This window comes from Astatotilapia calliptera, chromosome 22 (genome assembly GCF_900246225.1).
Source record: "Astatotilapia calliptera chromosome 22, fAstCal1.2, whole genome shotgun sequence".
Taxonomy (NCBI): domain Eukaryota; kingdom Metazoa; phylum Chordata; class Actinopteri; order Cichliformes; family Cichlidae; genus Astatotilapia; species Astatotilapia calliptera.
The window spans coordinates 2,689,324-2,705,306 of record NC_039322.1 but is presented as its reverse complement, the minus strand read 5'-3'; the positions used below and the strand labels follow the sequence as shown (position 1 = coordinate 2,705,306).

Sequence of the window (15,983 nt, the reverse complement as noted above, 5' to 3'; positions counted from 1 at the left end):
ACGGGGGTGAGAGAAGACTCCAAACCTCCCTCCACCCGCTCATTGTAGTGTTGATGCATGTGTGTTCTAAGGTGCATTTAAAACCCAGGAGGGCATGGAGCTACCTGCCAGAGAGCAGCAGGTAAGCGCATGGTCCCTCCTGTTGGCCCTCAATGTCTACGTGTATTTAACATTGAGAGGTGGGCAACGACACCAGGGGTGGGGTGTACACCCTGATGGTACTTTGGGTTCCGTGTATCGTGCCCACCCCCAAGATCCTATATGTATGTGTAATGAGAGTGTGAGTAATGTGAATGTCTAAGTTGTGGGATAAAATTGAGGCAGAGGCAGCCAGAAGGGGGGGGGGGGGGGGGCCTCCTCTGCACCCTGGTGACATACCCCTACTCCAAGGTCCTGCATGTGTGGGTGGTTGTGGTGGAGCGGGAAGAGGGAGGCAGCTGGAGATGGGGAGGGAAGGAAGGGAGGGGCAAGTGACCCCTCCCTGGGGCCAGCTCCCCCACTGACCCCAGTAGGCACCCCCATACTCCACGACCCGCCAGGGAAAGGGGGCCCAGGCCCATCCAGACCGGGGCCCAGCGCAGCAGCGCCTCCCTGCCCCACAGAGCCCAGGACAGTCCACCCAACCCCACCACAGAGAAAACTGCACCCACCCCACCATCCACTCTTCTTCCAGACTACATAAGACAATAAACACCCAGGCTGAGATCTTCCTCCACCTCTCCTGTGTCTCCCCCTCCTGCAGAGAGAGCCCCTGAGGAGAGGAAAGCTCCTGCAAGATGTGACAATCTTCCCCACCAGTTGAAGAGCCCCCCAGGTGGCTCGATGCACCGGCGGCACCCTGCTCCAGGGCTGGGCCCCCATGCACCCACCCGCCCACAACCCCGGCAACACACCAACCAGGACCCAAGCCCCCGAGGCCCGGCCCGGGCCCCAGCCCAGAGACGGAGCGCCCCCAGAACCTCACGCCCATCCCGGACCCACCCAGGGGCAGCCAGGCTACCAGGTCAGTAACCCACGTCCGTCAGCACAGACCCTCCCCTAGTCCCGCTGCACGCAGCCGCGAGGAAACAGTCACCTGAGAGCCCACAGAGCCCCCAACCGGACATGACCGCTACCCCGGGTTGAGCCCCCCAAGGAAGATGCCTCCGGGGAACCCCCCGATGCCCTAAGCCTGTCCCTACCCCCACACCAATCACAACAGTGAAGGCGGGACCAAACTATGACCCCCCACCCCCACTAGGTGATGGAGCTGATCAAAGGAGCCCAGAGCAATTGATCTGATGTGGTGGCAGAGGCTCTATCAAGACTAATGTAATCTAATAGATAATTTCTATATTGGTTAGAATTAAGATTATTTTTATTTTTCCAGTTCATGAGGACAGTTTTCTTGGCTATGCATAGGGCAGTGAAAACCATATGGGCAATATTCTTTTCTGAAGTGACATTATCTAAGCTGCCCAACAAACACACTAAGGGGGAAGTTGGAATGTTACATTTCAGACACTTCGATAAGTCTTCACATATCTCGCGCCAAAACTTCTGAACTGGTGGACAGAACCAAAGAGCGTGGATATAATTGTCCGGTGAATTGGTTTGGCAGTGTGAGCAGTTGTTGGTAGACGTAAATCCCATCTTGAACATCTGATGACCTGTATAGTGCACTCTATGTAATATTTTGTATTGAATTAATTGAAGACTGGGATTTCTAATTAGATGAAAGGTTTTTAAGCAAATCTGAGACCAGAAGTTTAGGTCTAAGTTAACTGATAAATCCGCTTCCCATTTTGCAATAGGAAGTGATATTGATTCATCTGTTTTAGAAAGCATTCTGTATATTTTGGATAGTAATTTGGGGGTTTTAAGAGTAAGAAATTGAACCACACTTGGTGGTGTTTGTAGTTCAACTTGACCCGGTTTAAATTTCTTTTTTACTATGGATTTAATTTGTTGATATTCTAAAAATCTTTTCTTGTTGATCCCATATTGTGTAACTAGTCTGTCAAATGAAATAAATTCTGTTCCTTCTAGTATATGTTCTAAATATTTGATTCCTTTGCAACTCCAATCTGAAAAGTTTATCATATTATTGTTTTGTAATATGTCAGGGTTGTTCCAGATAGGTGTACGTTTGCATGGGATTAATGAAGACGCCGTCAATTTTAGAAACTCCCACCATGCTGTCAGAGAAGAGCTGATGTTGATGCTTTTAAAGCATTCATGTCGTTGGATGTTTGAGCTGATAAATGGTAGGTCTGAGATCTCTAGATTATTGCAGAGTGCTTGTTCTACATCTAGCCAAGGTTCATCTAAGAGGGTATGTTTTAGCCATCCTGAGATAAACTGAAGCCTGTTTGCTAAGAAGTAGTGCTGAAAGTTAGGCAGTTCTAGTCCTCCTTTATCTTTGGTCTGTTGTAGTGCTTTTAAGCTTATACGTGGGGGTTTATTTTCCAAAGGAATTTGGACATACATGAATCTAGAGATCTGAACCAATCTTGTGGCGGTTCATTGAGAATAAATAATTTATTTTTGGTAAGACCATCATTTTTATAGCGGCAACCCTTCCCATGAGCGATATGGGTAGACATTTCCATCTAGCCAGATCATCTTCTACCTTCTTTAAAAGTGGGATATGGTTTAATTTAGTTAGATCTGCAAGCTTGGGAGAAACATTAATACCTAAATATTTTATATTTCCCGATTGCAGTGGTGTAGAAGAGGAATTATGGAGGGAGCAATTAATCGGTAGAACTGTAGATTTTGACCAGTTAATTGAGTAATCTGATATTCTTGCAAAAGAGTTTATCAATTCAATCACCCCAGAGATATTGGTTTGTGAATTTTGGAGAAAGAGTAACACATCATCCGCATAAAGGCTGATTTTATGTTCCACGTTCTTGCATTTTATGCCCTTAATTACTGAATTCTGTCTAATTGCTGCTGCTAGTGGTTCAATAAAAATTGCAAACAGTGAAGGGGAGAGTGGGCATCCCTGCCTGGTGCCCCTCAAGAGACAGAAGCTGGAGGATGTCTGGTCATTTGTTCTAACACAAACTGTTGGGGAATTATATAATATTTTTAACCAGTTTATGAAAGAGGATCCAAAACCAAATTTGTGTAAAGTTGCAAATAGAAATTTCCAGTTAACTCTGTCGAATGCTTTTTCTGCGTCTAAAGAGAATATTGTAGTTTCTAGGTTTTTACTGTATGAGTAGTCTATCAAATTAAGTAATCTACGTGTATTTGTTGATGAGTGCCTACCTTTTATGAAACCAGTTTGGTCAGGATGAATTAAGAGGGGGGTTATTTTCTCCAGTCTCTTTGAGAGAGCTTTGCAGATTATTTTAAGGTCTACGTTTATAAGGGATATTGTCATGGTCTGGTTGGGCACCTGCAGGTCTCAGACAGCGGCTCCTCCTCCTGTAGGCGGAGTCCGGTTGCCCCCCCCTGGCTGACCACCTGTGAGCAATCGTGCCAGCGGTATATCAGACCTGCGCTCTCAACCACTCATCGCCTGAGTATCTCCTATTCCCATGTTAGTTCAGTGGAGCATCCTAAAACCTTGTCTTAACGCCGTGTGATGACTGACCTGTCTTTTCTTGTCCTCAGCGATAGCACCCGGAGTGGAGATCTTGTTCCCCTCGCTCCCGTCCTCCTGGACCTGGGCCGCCAGCTGCTCACACAACGTGGCCTGCCGACCCACTGCTCACCTGCCTGCCTCCCCACGCCTCGACCGCTTCCGGGTTTTCCGCTCCACCTGTCCCCTCCATCTGAAACCAAGTAAGGCAATTCAATTCAACTGCGGAGGATTATTGGTTGTCTGCTGGATCCCTCTGATCGTGATCTCCTCTTGTTCCAGTGCCCCGGCCCCTACCTAGTCCTGTTTCTACCTCCCCGCTGTCCCCGCTGTCCAGCCGTCTCCTAGAGGTGTCTAGGTCGCCCTCATTTTCACAGACTAATCCTACGCGCCACTAGTGTGGTGGCGTCGCTTTGTGTTTCACATTTGTTTTCCTGTGGGCGGAAATAAATCATTTGTTTTCTGTCACCTCGCTTCCGGGTTGGTTTCTGCGCCTGTGTCCATCCCTGTTCCCTCGTGCCATTGAGCCGTGACAGTATACTCAGGCCAGTTATATGGACACAGCGGACCCAGCCCGCGTAGCGATCAGTAAGCAGGGGGCTATTATCGGTAGCCACGAACAGACGCTGCAGTACCTACTGGCTCAAGTGCACACACTCACAGACGAGCAGGCTAAAATGCAATCCGACATTCAGTCCCTTCAACCCTCGGCGGAGTCGGAACCCGCCGCCGGTAGCTCAGCGCTGCCCGCCCCGACCGCGCCGTTGCCTCAGCCCGCGGCGGATCCCGAGCCCCAGCAGGGTCACCTGTTTCGCGACGCGGCCTCCCCGGAGCCGGAGCCGTATGCTGGTGACCCAGGGGCCTGTAGCGGTTTTCTGTTACAGTGCGAGCTGGCGTTCGGACGTTCGCCCCGCTCTTTCGTTTCGGACACGGTTCGAGTTTCTTATATAATCGGGAAACTGCGCGACCGAGCCCTGAAGTGGGCCGAGGCTTACCTGAGCACACACCCGTTGCCGTCCTGTAGCTACGATGCTTTTCTCGGCGAATTCAAAAGGACTTTTGCCCACCCCGTCTCGGTGGGCAGTGCGGTTCGCCGGCTGTTAAATCTCCGCCAGGGCCGCCGTAGCATCGCGGACTACTTGATCGACTTCCGCACCGCCGCAGCGGCAGTCGGCTGGCCCGATAAAGCCCTTCAGGGAGTCTACTCGCAGTCGCTTAACGAGGACATGAAGGATCAGCTAGCGTCCCGTGACGAACCGGTTACCTTCGAGGAGTTAGCCACGCTCTCGCTTCGCATTGACAACAGACTGCGGGAGCGAGAGCGGGAGAGGAACTCCAGCACCCGTCGGCCAGTGCGGCGTGCGTCACCTGTTTACATTCCCCCGTCGCCACTTCCGGTTCAGCCATCAGCCCCAGTCGCTGGGGAGAGGGCTGACCCGGAACCGGAACCCATGCAGCTCGAGCGATCCCGGTTGTCTCCGCAAGAGAGGGAGAGGCGTCGTCGCGCTCGCTCGTGTTTTTATTCTGGTTCCGCGGAGCATTTCATTTCCACCTGTCCAGAGAAGGGAAAAGGGGACGCCCGCCGGTAGGTCCGGGGATACGGGTGGGCGGTACCTATAGTGATTCTAAGCCCCGTTTTTTGTTGCCGGTTACGCTCTTGCTCGGCTCCGCAACCCACACGTCCCGGGCGTTAATCGATTCAGGCGCTGAGCAGAGTCTCATTGATATGAAACTAGCCAAGCAACTGAATATTCCCCTGTTCGAGTTGGAGTCTAGCCTCCCAGTTAAAGCGCTGGATAACCAAGTTTTCTCCCACATCACTCACCGTACCGCTCCTGTTACTGTAGTCGCCTCAGGCAACCATAGGGAAAGGCTCCCCTTCCTGACGTTCCATTCCTCTAGCATCCCCATCGTCCTTGGTTTCACCTGGCTAAAGCTACATAACCCACATCTGGATTGGGCTGGGCAAAATGTAATAAGTTGGAGCCCGTTTTGCCATGCCAATTGTCTCGTCTCAGCCCCGCCGTCAGCCGTTGCCGAGCCCGCACGTGACGCGAGTGCTGCCGTGGACCTTTCTGTCGTACCGTCAGTGTACCACGATTTGAGGGAGGTGTTTAACAAGGACAAAGCCCAAGCACTGCCCCCGCACAGGCCATATGACTGTTCCATTGCGTTGTTACCGGGCTCCCCCCTACCCACGAGCCGCCTTTACAATCTGTCTCATCCTGAGAAGGCAGCCATGGAAAAGTACATAAAGGACTCCCTGGCGGCCGGCATCATCAGACCCTCCTCTTCGCCTGTCGGGGCCGGATTCTTCTTTGTCGGTAAGAAGGACGGCTCGCTCCGTCCCTGTATTGATTACAGGAGGCTTAATGACATAACAGTAAAAAACAAATACCCATTGCCGCTGATCAGTTCCGCCTTTGAGCCGCTTCACGGTGCCACCATTTTTACCAAGTTAGACCTCAGGAATGCATATCACCTCGTCAGAATCAGGGAGGGCGACGAGTGGAAAACCGCTTTTAACACTCACTTGGGGCACTTCGAATATTTAGTGATGCCCTTCGGTCTCACAAACGCCCCGGCGGTCTTTCAAAACCTGGTGAACGACGTCCTGCGAGATTTCCTGGACCGCTTCGTCTTCGTTTATCTCGACGATATTCTGATTTTTTCCAAAGATGTGGTGGAACATCGGGCGCACGTCAGAGCCGTGCTGCAGCGGTTGCGGGAAAACAAATTATACGTAAAGGCGGAGAAGTGCGTGTTCCACTCACCTTCCGTCTCCTTCCTGGGCTACGTCCTCGCGGGGGGGCAGGTGAAGACTGACCCGGCTAAGGTTACGGCAGTCGTGCAGTGGCCCGTACCTGCGTCCCGGCGGCATCTGCAGCGCTTCTTGGGCTTCGCAAACTTCTACCGGCGCTTCGTCAGGAACTACAGCCAGGTAGCAGCGCCGCTGACCCGGCTGACGTCACCGAAGCTCCCTTTTATTTGGAGCCAGGAGGCCGGAGCAGCGTTTACCAAGTTAAAGGCACTGTTTACCTCGGCGCCGGTTTTGGTTCACCCCGACCCCGGGAGACAGTTTATTCTCGAGGTGGATGCATCTGACATCGGGGTGGGGGCGGTGTTATCCCAGCGCTCCGGCACGGCGTCCAAGCTCCATCCGTGTGCCTTTTTCTCCCGTCGTTTATCACCTGCTGAGCGGAATTACGACGTGGGGGATAGGGAACTGTTGGCTGTGAAGCTGGCCTTGGAGGAGTGGCGGCACTATCTCGAGGGGGCGGAGCACCCATTCATAGTGTGGACAGATCACAAGAACTTGACGTACATTCGTGCAGCCAAGAGACTGAACTCACGTCAGGCACGCTGGTCCATGTTTTTCAGTCGCTTTAACTTTTCAATCTCTTACCGCCCAGGGTCCCGCAACGTGAAACCGGATGCCCTTTCCCGGCAGTTTGACACCGCGGGGGAGTCGTCCGCCGTGCCCACCATCCTCCCTGCGAGCGTCAAGGTTGGTTCCCTCACGTGGGAGGTGGAGGAGGACATCCGTCGGGCACTGGAGACCGAGCCGGACCCCGGCACAGGGCCCCCTGACCGCCGCTTTGTCCCTAAGGCGGCCCGCTCCAAAGTGATCGACTGGGTCCACAAGGGGAGATTCTCCTGCCATCCAGGAGGCGCACGGACGAGTGCCCTTATTAAAAGGTATTTCTGGTGGGGGTCTATTGATAAAGATGTCAAGGAGTATGTGGCCGCCTGCTGTGTTTGTGCTAGGGGCAAATCTAACACGCAACGCCCGGCTGGGTTGCTGCAGCCTCTCTCTATTCCACGGCGCCCCTGGTCGCATATTTCTTTGGATTTCGTTACTGGTCTACCTGTTTCTTCTGGCAAGACCGCGATCCTCACTGTGGTCGACAGGTTTTCCAAAGCAGCTCACTTTGTCGCCCTCGAGAGACTCCCCACATCCACTGAAACCGCTAATCTGCTAGTCGACCATGTGTTTAGGCTGCACGGGATACCCTCGGAGGTCGTCTCAGACAGGGGACCGCAATTTACATCGCAGGTCTGGAGGGCGTTCTGTGCATCCCTGGGAGCGAAGCCATGTTTGAGCTCTGGACACCACCCTCAGACTAATGGTCAGACTGAACGCCTCAACCAGGAATTGGAGGCCACTCTCCGCTGCGTCGCTGCCTCCAACCCGGCTTCCTGGTCATCGTTATTGCCGTGGGCGGAGTACGCACACAACTCCCTCACCTCGTCAGCGACGGGTCTCTCGCCTTTTGAGGCCTCTCTCGGCTACCAGCCACCCCTTTTTCCGGAGCGCGAGACCGACCTTGAGGTCCCCTCCGTCCAGCACCATCTGCAACGCTGCCGACGGGTGTGGTCGCGCACCCGCCGGGCCTTGGGCCTGTCCGTCGCCCGCCAGCGCCGCTACGCGGATCGCCGCCGCAAGGCGGCACCTGCCTACGCCCAGGGACAGAAGGTGTGGCTATCCGCCAGAGACATTCCCCTCAGGACAGACTCCCGCAAGTTGGCCCCACGCTTCATCGGTCCTTTTGAGGTGGAGCGGGTGGTTGGCCGCTCCGCGGTCAGGCTAAAGTTGCCCTCCTCGTTACGGGTCCACCCGACCTTCCACGTCTCCCAAGTCAAGCCGGTTGTTGTGAGTCCGTTGTGCCCGCCTCCTGCTGCCCCGCCGCCCGCCCGGCTCATCGGTGGGCATCCTGCCTTCACGGTCCGCCGCATCCTGGATGTACGCCGCCGGGGAAGGGGCAGGCAGTTCCTGGTCGACTGGGAGGGGTACGGGCCGGAGGAGAGATCCTGGGTTCCCCGGTCCCGGATTCTCGACCCCGCCTTGCTTTCGGCATTCTACAGAGGCCGGTCGCCGAGAGGCGACCCTTGAGGGGGGGGTGGTGTCATGGTCTGGTTGGGCACCTGCAGGTCTCAGACAGCGGCTCCTCCTCCTGTAGGCGGAGTCCGGTTGCCCCCCCCCTGGCTGACCACCTGTGAGCAATCGTGCCAGCGGTATATCAGACCTGCGCTCTCAACCACTCATCGCCTGAGTATCTCCTATTCCCATGTTAGTTCAGTGGAGCATCCTAAAACCTTGTCTTAACGCCGTGTGATGACTGACCTGTCTTTTCTTGTCCTCAGCGATAGCACCCGGAGTGGAGATCTTGTTCCCCTCGCTCCCGTCCTCCTGGACCTGGGCCGCCAGCTGCTCACACAACGTGGCCTGCCGACCCACTGCTCACCTGCCTGCCTCCCCACGCCTCGACCGCTTCCGGGTTTTCCGCTCCACCTGTCCCCTCCATCTGAAACCAAGTAAGGCAATTCAATTCAACTGCGGAGGATTATTGGTTGTCTGCTGGATCCCTCTGATCGTGATCTCCTCTTGTTCCAGTGCCCCGGCCCCTACCTAGTCCTGTTTCTACCTCCCCGCTGTCCCCGCTGTCCAGCCGTCTCCTAGAGGTGTCTAGGTCGCCCTCATTTTCACAGACTAATCCTACGCGCCACTAGTGTGGTGGCGTCGCTTTGTGTTTCACATTTGTTTTCCTGTGGGCGGAAATAAATCATTTGTTTTCTGTCACCTCGCTTCCGGGTTGGTTTCTGCGCCTGTGTCCATCCCTGTTCCCTCGTGCCGTTGAGCCGTGACAGATATTGGACGATAGCTTGAGGGATATACAGGGTCTTTGCCTGGTTTTAGCAGGAGATTAATGTTTGCAGAATTCATATTTGATGGAAGTCTGCCCTTTTCTTTAATTTCCAACAACGTTCTGTAGAAAACTGGTGCTAGAATCGACCAGAATTCTTTGTAGAATTCTGCAGGAAAGCCGTCTGGACCTGGAGCCTTATTATTGGGCATACTTATCAGAGCTTCCTGGAGATAGAAGCTCCTCTTGAGTCTCTCTGTCCTTGCCCGGAAGATGCGGAACCTTCTACCAGATTGCAGAAGTTGGAACAGTTTGTTGCCAGGATGGGACGGGTCCTTCAGTATCTGCGCTGCTCTAGTTCGGCATCTCCTGGTGTAGGTGTCCTGAAGCGGGGGGAGAGCAATCCTGCAGCAGCGTTCTGCTGTACGGATCACTCTCTGGAGAGCTTTTTGGTCCTTCACACAGCTGTTCCCAAACCACGATGTTCTGTGTGAGGATGCTCTCCACAGCGCCTGTATAGAAAATCCTGAGGATCTTTGGAGAGACCCTGAACTTCCTCAGTTGTCGTAGGTGATACAGGCGCTGCCTAGCCTTTTTGGTCTGGACCTGAATGTGGGCAGCCCATGTCAGGTCTGAGGAGATGTGGACACCAAGATACTTGAAGGACTGCACCCTCTCCACTGGAGCTCCATTGATGATAATGGGCTTGTAGTCTCTGTGCTGACCCCTTCTGAAGTCCACCACCAGCTCCTTGGTCTTGCTGACGTTCAGCTGGAGGTGGTTGTCCTGGCACCACGATGCCAGATTCTTCACTTCATCCATGTAGGCCGCCTCATCGTTGTTGGAGATGGCACCCAACACCACTGTGTCGTCAGCAAACTTCACAATGGTGTTGGAGCCATGGGTGGCCACACAGTCTGAAGTGTAGATGGAGTAGAGCAGTGGCGAGAGGACACATCCCTGAGGTGCTCCTGTGTTGATGGTGATGCTGTTGGAGAAGCACCTGCCCACCCTCACCACCTGAGTTCTGCCAGTGAGGAAGTCCAACACCCATGCACACAGACGGCTGTTAAGTCCCAGATCCCTCAGCTTTGTGAACAGTCTGCAGGGCACTATTGTGTTAAACGCTGAACTGTAATCAACAAACAGCATTCGCACATAGTTACCCTGTTTCTTGTCCACGTGGCTGAGAGTGGTGTGTAGGACGTGGGCGATGGCATCCTCTGTGGATCTGTTGGATCTGTAGGCGAACTGCAGCGGATCTGTGGTGTCTGGGATGGAGGAGGAGATGATGTTCTTCAGCAGCCTCTCAAACACCTTCATTACTACCGAGGTCAGTGCAACTGGCCGGTAATCGTTCAGGGATGAGGGTTTGCTGTTCTTGGGCACATGGATGATGGTGGATCTTTTGAAGCATGTGGGGACCACAGACTTCGCCAGGGACTCGTTGAAGATGTAAGTGAACACACCTGCTAGCTGATCAGCACAGCAGCGCAGCAGACGGCCGGTGATGCCGTCTGGCCCCGCCGCTTTCCTTGTGTTCACTCTCCTCAGTGCCGCTCGGACGTCATGCTCCGCGATGCTGGTCACCGGTCTCTCGCTGATGACGTCACTGTCCTCGGTAGTCAGGCGGTAGATAGCATTAGCCGCCTGGCTAACCTCGAAACGGGCGTAGAACCGATTCAGCTCGTTGGTGAATGCAGAGTCAGCGTTGATCAGCGCAGTGTCCCTGGCTTTGTAGTCCGTAATGGTGCGTAGTCCGTGCCACATACTCCGTGTGTCGCCCTGGTGGAAGCGGGACTCCACACGTTCCCGGTACCGGCGTTTGGGATCTCTCACCGCGCGCCGCACGCCGTATGAGGCCGCTTTGTAGGCGCTCATATCGCCAGTGGCGAGACCCGCGTTGTAGGAGGCGGTCCTGGCGTTTACTGCAGTGCGGATCGATCTGTCCATCCACGGTTTCTGGTTTGGGAATGAGGTGACTCTCGCAGTGGGGATAATCTCCTCCGCTAGCATATTGACGAAGCATACTGCTACTTCCGTAAACTCGTTGATGTCGACTGCGCATGCTCTGAACATGTCCCAGTCGACGTCGTTGAGTGCGTCCTGTAGCGTAGCTTCTGATTGGGCAGTCCACCGTTTTACCTCCCTCGTGGTTACTTCTTCCCTCCGTATGCTTTGTTTATACTGGGGGATGAGGAAGATGGCGTTATGGTCAGACTTCCCAAAAGCTGGGTGTGAGACAGCTTTGTAGCCCTGCTTGTATGGCGTGTAGCAGTGATCCAAAATTCGATCCCCTCTCGTTGGACACGAGACATGCTGGTAAAAGTTTGGCATGACTTGTCTGAGGTTCGCTTTGTTAAAGTCTCCTGCTACAATGAGGGCTGCACCCGGGTCCTTGTTTTGAAGCGAGCTCAGCACATCATGTAATTCGGACAAAGCCATACCTGTGTCCGCTTGGGGTGGGATGTAGACCGCCGTGGCGATGACCGAGGTGAACTCACGGGGCAGATAGAAAGGGCGGCACTTAATGCTCAGGAACTCCAGATGTGGCGAGCAGCCGCTGGAGAGAGTAGAAATGCTCCTGGCATCACACCACTTTCTGTTTACCATGAAACACACTCCCCCACCTTTGGTTTTGTTTGACTCTGCCGTTCTGTCCGCGCGGAGCACAAAGAATGAATCCGACGGAGTTACGGCCTGGTCCGGCACGGTGGGGGTCAGCCATGTCTCCGTGAAGCACAGAATGTTGCAGTCCCTCATTCCCCTCATCCCCAGACTCTGCTTCCTCCGTATCAGTGGGATTAAGGAGGTCCTCGAAGTATTCCTTCCACCGCCTGACAATTTTCTCAGTCGACGTAATATTTAAAACTAATATTTATTAATAAACACAGTTTAATTAACTTACTTCCAACATCCAGTCTGGTTCCGCCACCAAAAGTCCACCACAGTGATACAAACTCATTGAGCCGCCGTACAAAAACCTCTGACTGTAGAGAGACACGGCTCTCTGACTCTGAAACAAACAAACTCAACTAAATAATTCACTGTTTGCACAGCAGCAATGACTCAGCTGATATGACTTCTTCAAAAACCATCATACAAATATGAGTTTAAATACAGTTAGATCCAAACATGTTTGGATGATGACACATTTTTACAATTTTACTTTGTACATCAACAGAGTGAAATCTGACTTAAACAATTCAGACTTGACTGAAATCCAGACCTTCAAGGCCCATAAAGCTCCTTATCCACGTCGAGTTTTGTATCAGCTGTTTAGGAATCTCAGCCATATTTAGACATTGTCCCACATTTTCAGAGGCACACAATTAATTGGACAAACCAAGATAATTGTTAATAAAACAGTTTTTAATATTTGGATGAAAATCCTCTGTAGACATCACTACCTAATGCCTTGAATACATGGAGATCACCAAATGCTGTGTCCTTCTTTGAGATGCTCTACCAGGCCTTTACTGAAGCCATCTTCAATTTCAATTTCTGCTTCAGTTTCAATTTCTGATTTGACCATTGAAGAATATCCTATTTCTTTGCCAGAGTAAGTCGTGGGTGTTTTTTTTTACAGTTTTCTTTGAGCCATTATCCATTTGCACTGTGAAGGGTTGTCCAGTGCTTGTGCAGCACTTGGTTGAATGTGAGCAGAGAGTAAAGATGTGTACACTTCATCCTGCTACCTGTATCAGCATTCACATCATCAATAAACACTAGTGCCCCAGCTACACTGGCAGCCATACACATCAGTGCCAGAACATTGGCTCTACCATCTTTGACAGGCGATGTGATTTGCTTCAGATCAGTTTTTCTCCTTTGTAATCCAATTGTGCTGAAAAATCTTCATCTTGGAACTGTTCCTGCTCTTTCAAATGTTTAACTGGCAAAGTCTAATCCAGTCTTCCAGTTCTTGAGGGTAACCACTGGTTTGCAACCAGTAACAGTTTCCTTTCATGAACATGACTCTTGATCTCTTGACAGTAGACTTTGAGTATGATACAACTGCCTGGGTTGGCTGTAGCTCAGAAGCATCTGTCCAGTGCATCTATCTGAGTCTGAATGTTTGTAAGAGTTATATAGAAAGCACCTACATAAGAAAAGCATAGAAACAATTCTTGTATTTCTTTGTGGGTGAATGAGACAAGTTGTGTAAAGTGTAGCCCAAAGCTCAGATAGAGGTCTGAGTGCTCAGACTACAACACAAAAGCACTGTAAAAGAACCAGTCCATTTCCCTCCCAAAGAGTGTTTTAGACCCATCAATGGGCTTCATAGTTTGTACATCAGGAGAAGACTTAACGTCGACCCCACCCCCGAATTTTTTTTTTTCACAAAACACGTTGGCCAATTGAAATGACACCTATGAATTTACATTGTGATGACTGCTTATGTAATCCTGTTAGAGTTGGTGTGAAAAAACACAAACAAAGGGATGAACTGAAAAAAGGAGCTTTATTTGCTAAAACACAAAACTCTGAAAATAGGAACAAGGAGTAAAGTGGGTGTAGTGTGGGCCTCAAGGAAACACGGCTACAAGCAGAAATAAACTGAGGATTTAAATCAGGATAACGAGGGGATGGGCAACAGATGGGAACACAGGACGAACAAATGAGACATAAGCTGTGTCCCAAAACTTCGGCTGCATCCTTCGGAGGACGCGGTCTACGTGGGCCGGGTCCTTCAAAGACCGAGAAGGCCGGAAGTGCGGGGCTGTGAAATGGGACGGTCTAGCCTTCAGATTTGCGTCACCGCTGTGTCGGTGGTGTTTAATAAACTCGGCCGTCTGCTCCTTGTTATCTAAAATATAACAGGACACTGGCGGAAACTCTCGACCGTCTCACACTTCTGTGAAATCAGTTTTCTGTTTAATGTTTATTCAGCTGTGTGAAAATCCCGGAGGAACCCACCCGATGGATTAATAAAGTTTTATTTAATCTAATAATCTAATAACTTTGATCTCAGCCAAACCGATTTACTCCGGAAAAAATAAAACACAGAAAAAAGGCAAACAATTTCATTTTTAAGTTATCCGAGTGACTTATATCATGTTTAACCTGAGTAGCGAAAGAGCGGGGGTCTGAAAACGATGAAGCTGGGAGTGCGCTGCTCTCGCCGGCTGGAGTGACCATTGAACCCCCCGGCTTGCTATCGAGCTGGTGGGTAACAGACGTCTCCGAAAACGTCGGCACACTTTTGCAAATATGCGATGGCTTGATAAACCAAGCAGATATTTGTAATTTACGCAGCTACTTTCTCGCCTTAAAATAGGTTAAAAGTTTATTTTGTGGCCCAGAAAGTTTAATAAGAGTAATTTTAAAACTTAGTGCCATTGTTGGCAGCTGAAATTTGGCTGGGCTGCGCTATGAATTCTGGGATATGGCGGGCCACGAAGGACACACCCGACCCATCCTTCAAATTTGGGGAAATGAAGGACGCATTTGAAGGAGTTGACGAATTGGGACAGCCTTCGTCGCCTGGCTGTGACGTAATCGGCCTTCAAATGCGGCCTCCGGAGGATGCAGCTGACGTTTTGGGACACAGCTATAATGAGATGAGGGGGAAGCAAAACTATACACAATACCCGTGAGACAAGGACTACCAAAATAAAACAGGAAACACAACATAGAGACAGAGAGCGAGGGACAGCGAGGGGGTAACATGATGGGCTGGAAAGACGACACAGACGAGACCAAGACAACCAGGACACGAAAGAGAACAGACTAAATAAATAGAAATATAAACAATTAAAGTAGGAAGCACAAATCAAGACTAAGAAACAAAATCACCACAATAATAAATAACCAAGTCCAAAAAAACACAAAAACACTGGGTCAAAGACACATGACACTCCTGAATAGTGGCGCTTGACAAGATCATCAGGCAGGTGTGTGATTGCCAGCAGGTGTTTGTGGTCCAGAAGTGGAAACTCCTCTCAAAGTCCTGATGCTGCACAAAGACGAGAACACCAGAACACACACACACAGTGATAGTGGAGGCAGAGAGAGAGCTGGTGGAGGAGAGAATGGCAGAAATAGCAGGTCAGACTGACTAGGACAGAAGGACCATGACAGTCTGCACGGAAAATCTACAGGGGTGTCGAACTCCAGGCCTCGAGGGCCGGTGTCCTGCAGGTTTTAGATCTCACCCTGGGTCAACACACCTGAATCAAATGATTAGTTCATTGCCAAGAATCTGGAGAACTTCAAGACACGTTAAGGAGGTCATTTAGTTATTTAAATCAGCTGTGTTGGATCAAGGATACATCTAAACCCAGTAGGACACCGGCCCTCAAGGCCTGGAGTTTGACACCTGTGATCTAGACCTTCAACTTTCTTCAGATGTTAAACAGGAACCAAACCAAAACGTTAATTAGAAAAGTGAGAAGAATAAACTACGTAACAGAGCAGATAAGAGAAATGGAAACACTGGGGAGGCTATAATACTACTACTACTACTAATAATAATAAAAATAACAAAATCACCACAAGGTCCAACGTGAACAAGACCTGAAACATATCACGAGGATAACTAAAGTCAAAACAGGAATCTAAAAACAAACACAAGAATCAAACAAAGTTCATAAGCACTAGCACAGTAATGAAATCAAAGCAGGATTAAAAGTGCAACTCTGGGAACATGAAAAACTCAACATTGATCATCTCCTCTCATCACAAAAAACGACCAAGGTCCAAAAAATATAACCAGTATTCCTGTTCCTTTAAATCAGGGGTCTCAAACTTAATTGAGCTGT

At 50.9% G+C, this 15,983-nt stretch overlaps 1 protein-coding gene and 2 long non-coding RNA genes across 3 annotated transcripts; all 3 read left to right on the top strand.

Annotated features, from left to right (window-relative positions):
• Window positions 1-2,386: 2,386 nt before the first annotated feature.
• On the top strand, window positions 2,387-8,468 carry LOC113015142 (uncharacterized; the record flags this gene model as incomplete). The annotated part of the gene is made up of 4 exons (XM_026157079.1): window positions 2,387-2,404; window positions 4,408-5,159; window positions 5,477-5,898; window positions 6,988-8,468. Coding segments are annotated over 4 exons (2,673 nt in total), but the record flags the coding sequence as incomplete, so codon positions are not given.
• On the top strand, window positions 3,379-4,088 carry LOC113014277 (uncharacterized). Its single transcript, XR_003270947.1, has 3 exons — window positions 3,379-3,532; window positions 3,607-3,777; window positions 3,857-4,088. It is a non-coding gene; the product is annotated as an uncharacterized LOC113014277 (long non-coding RNA).
• A 93-nt stretch (window positions 8,469-8,561) lies between the features above and the next one.
• LOC113014275 (uncharacterized) lies at window positions 8,562-9,215 on the top strand. The gene is made up of 3 exons (XR_003270946.1): window positions 8,562-8,645; window positions 8,720-8,890; window positions 8,970-9,215. It is a non-coding gene; the product is annotated as an uncharacterized LOC113014275 (long non-coding RNA).
• The last annotated feature ends 6,768 nt before the right edge of the window (window positions 9,216-15,983 follow it).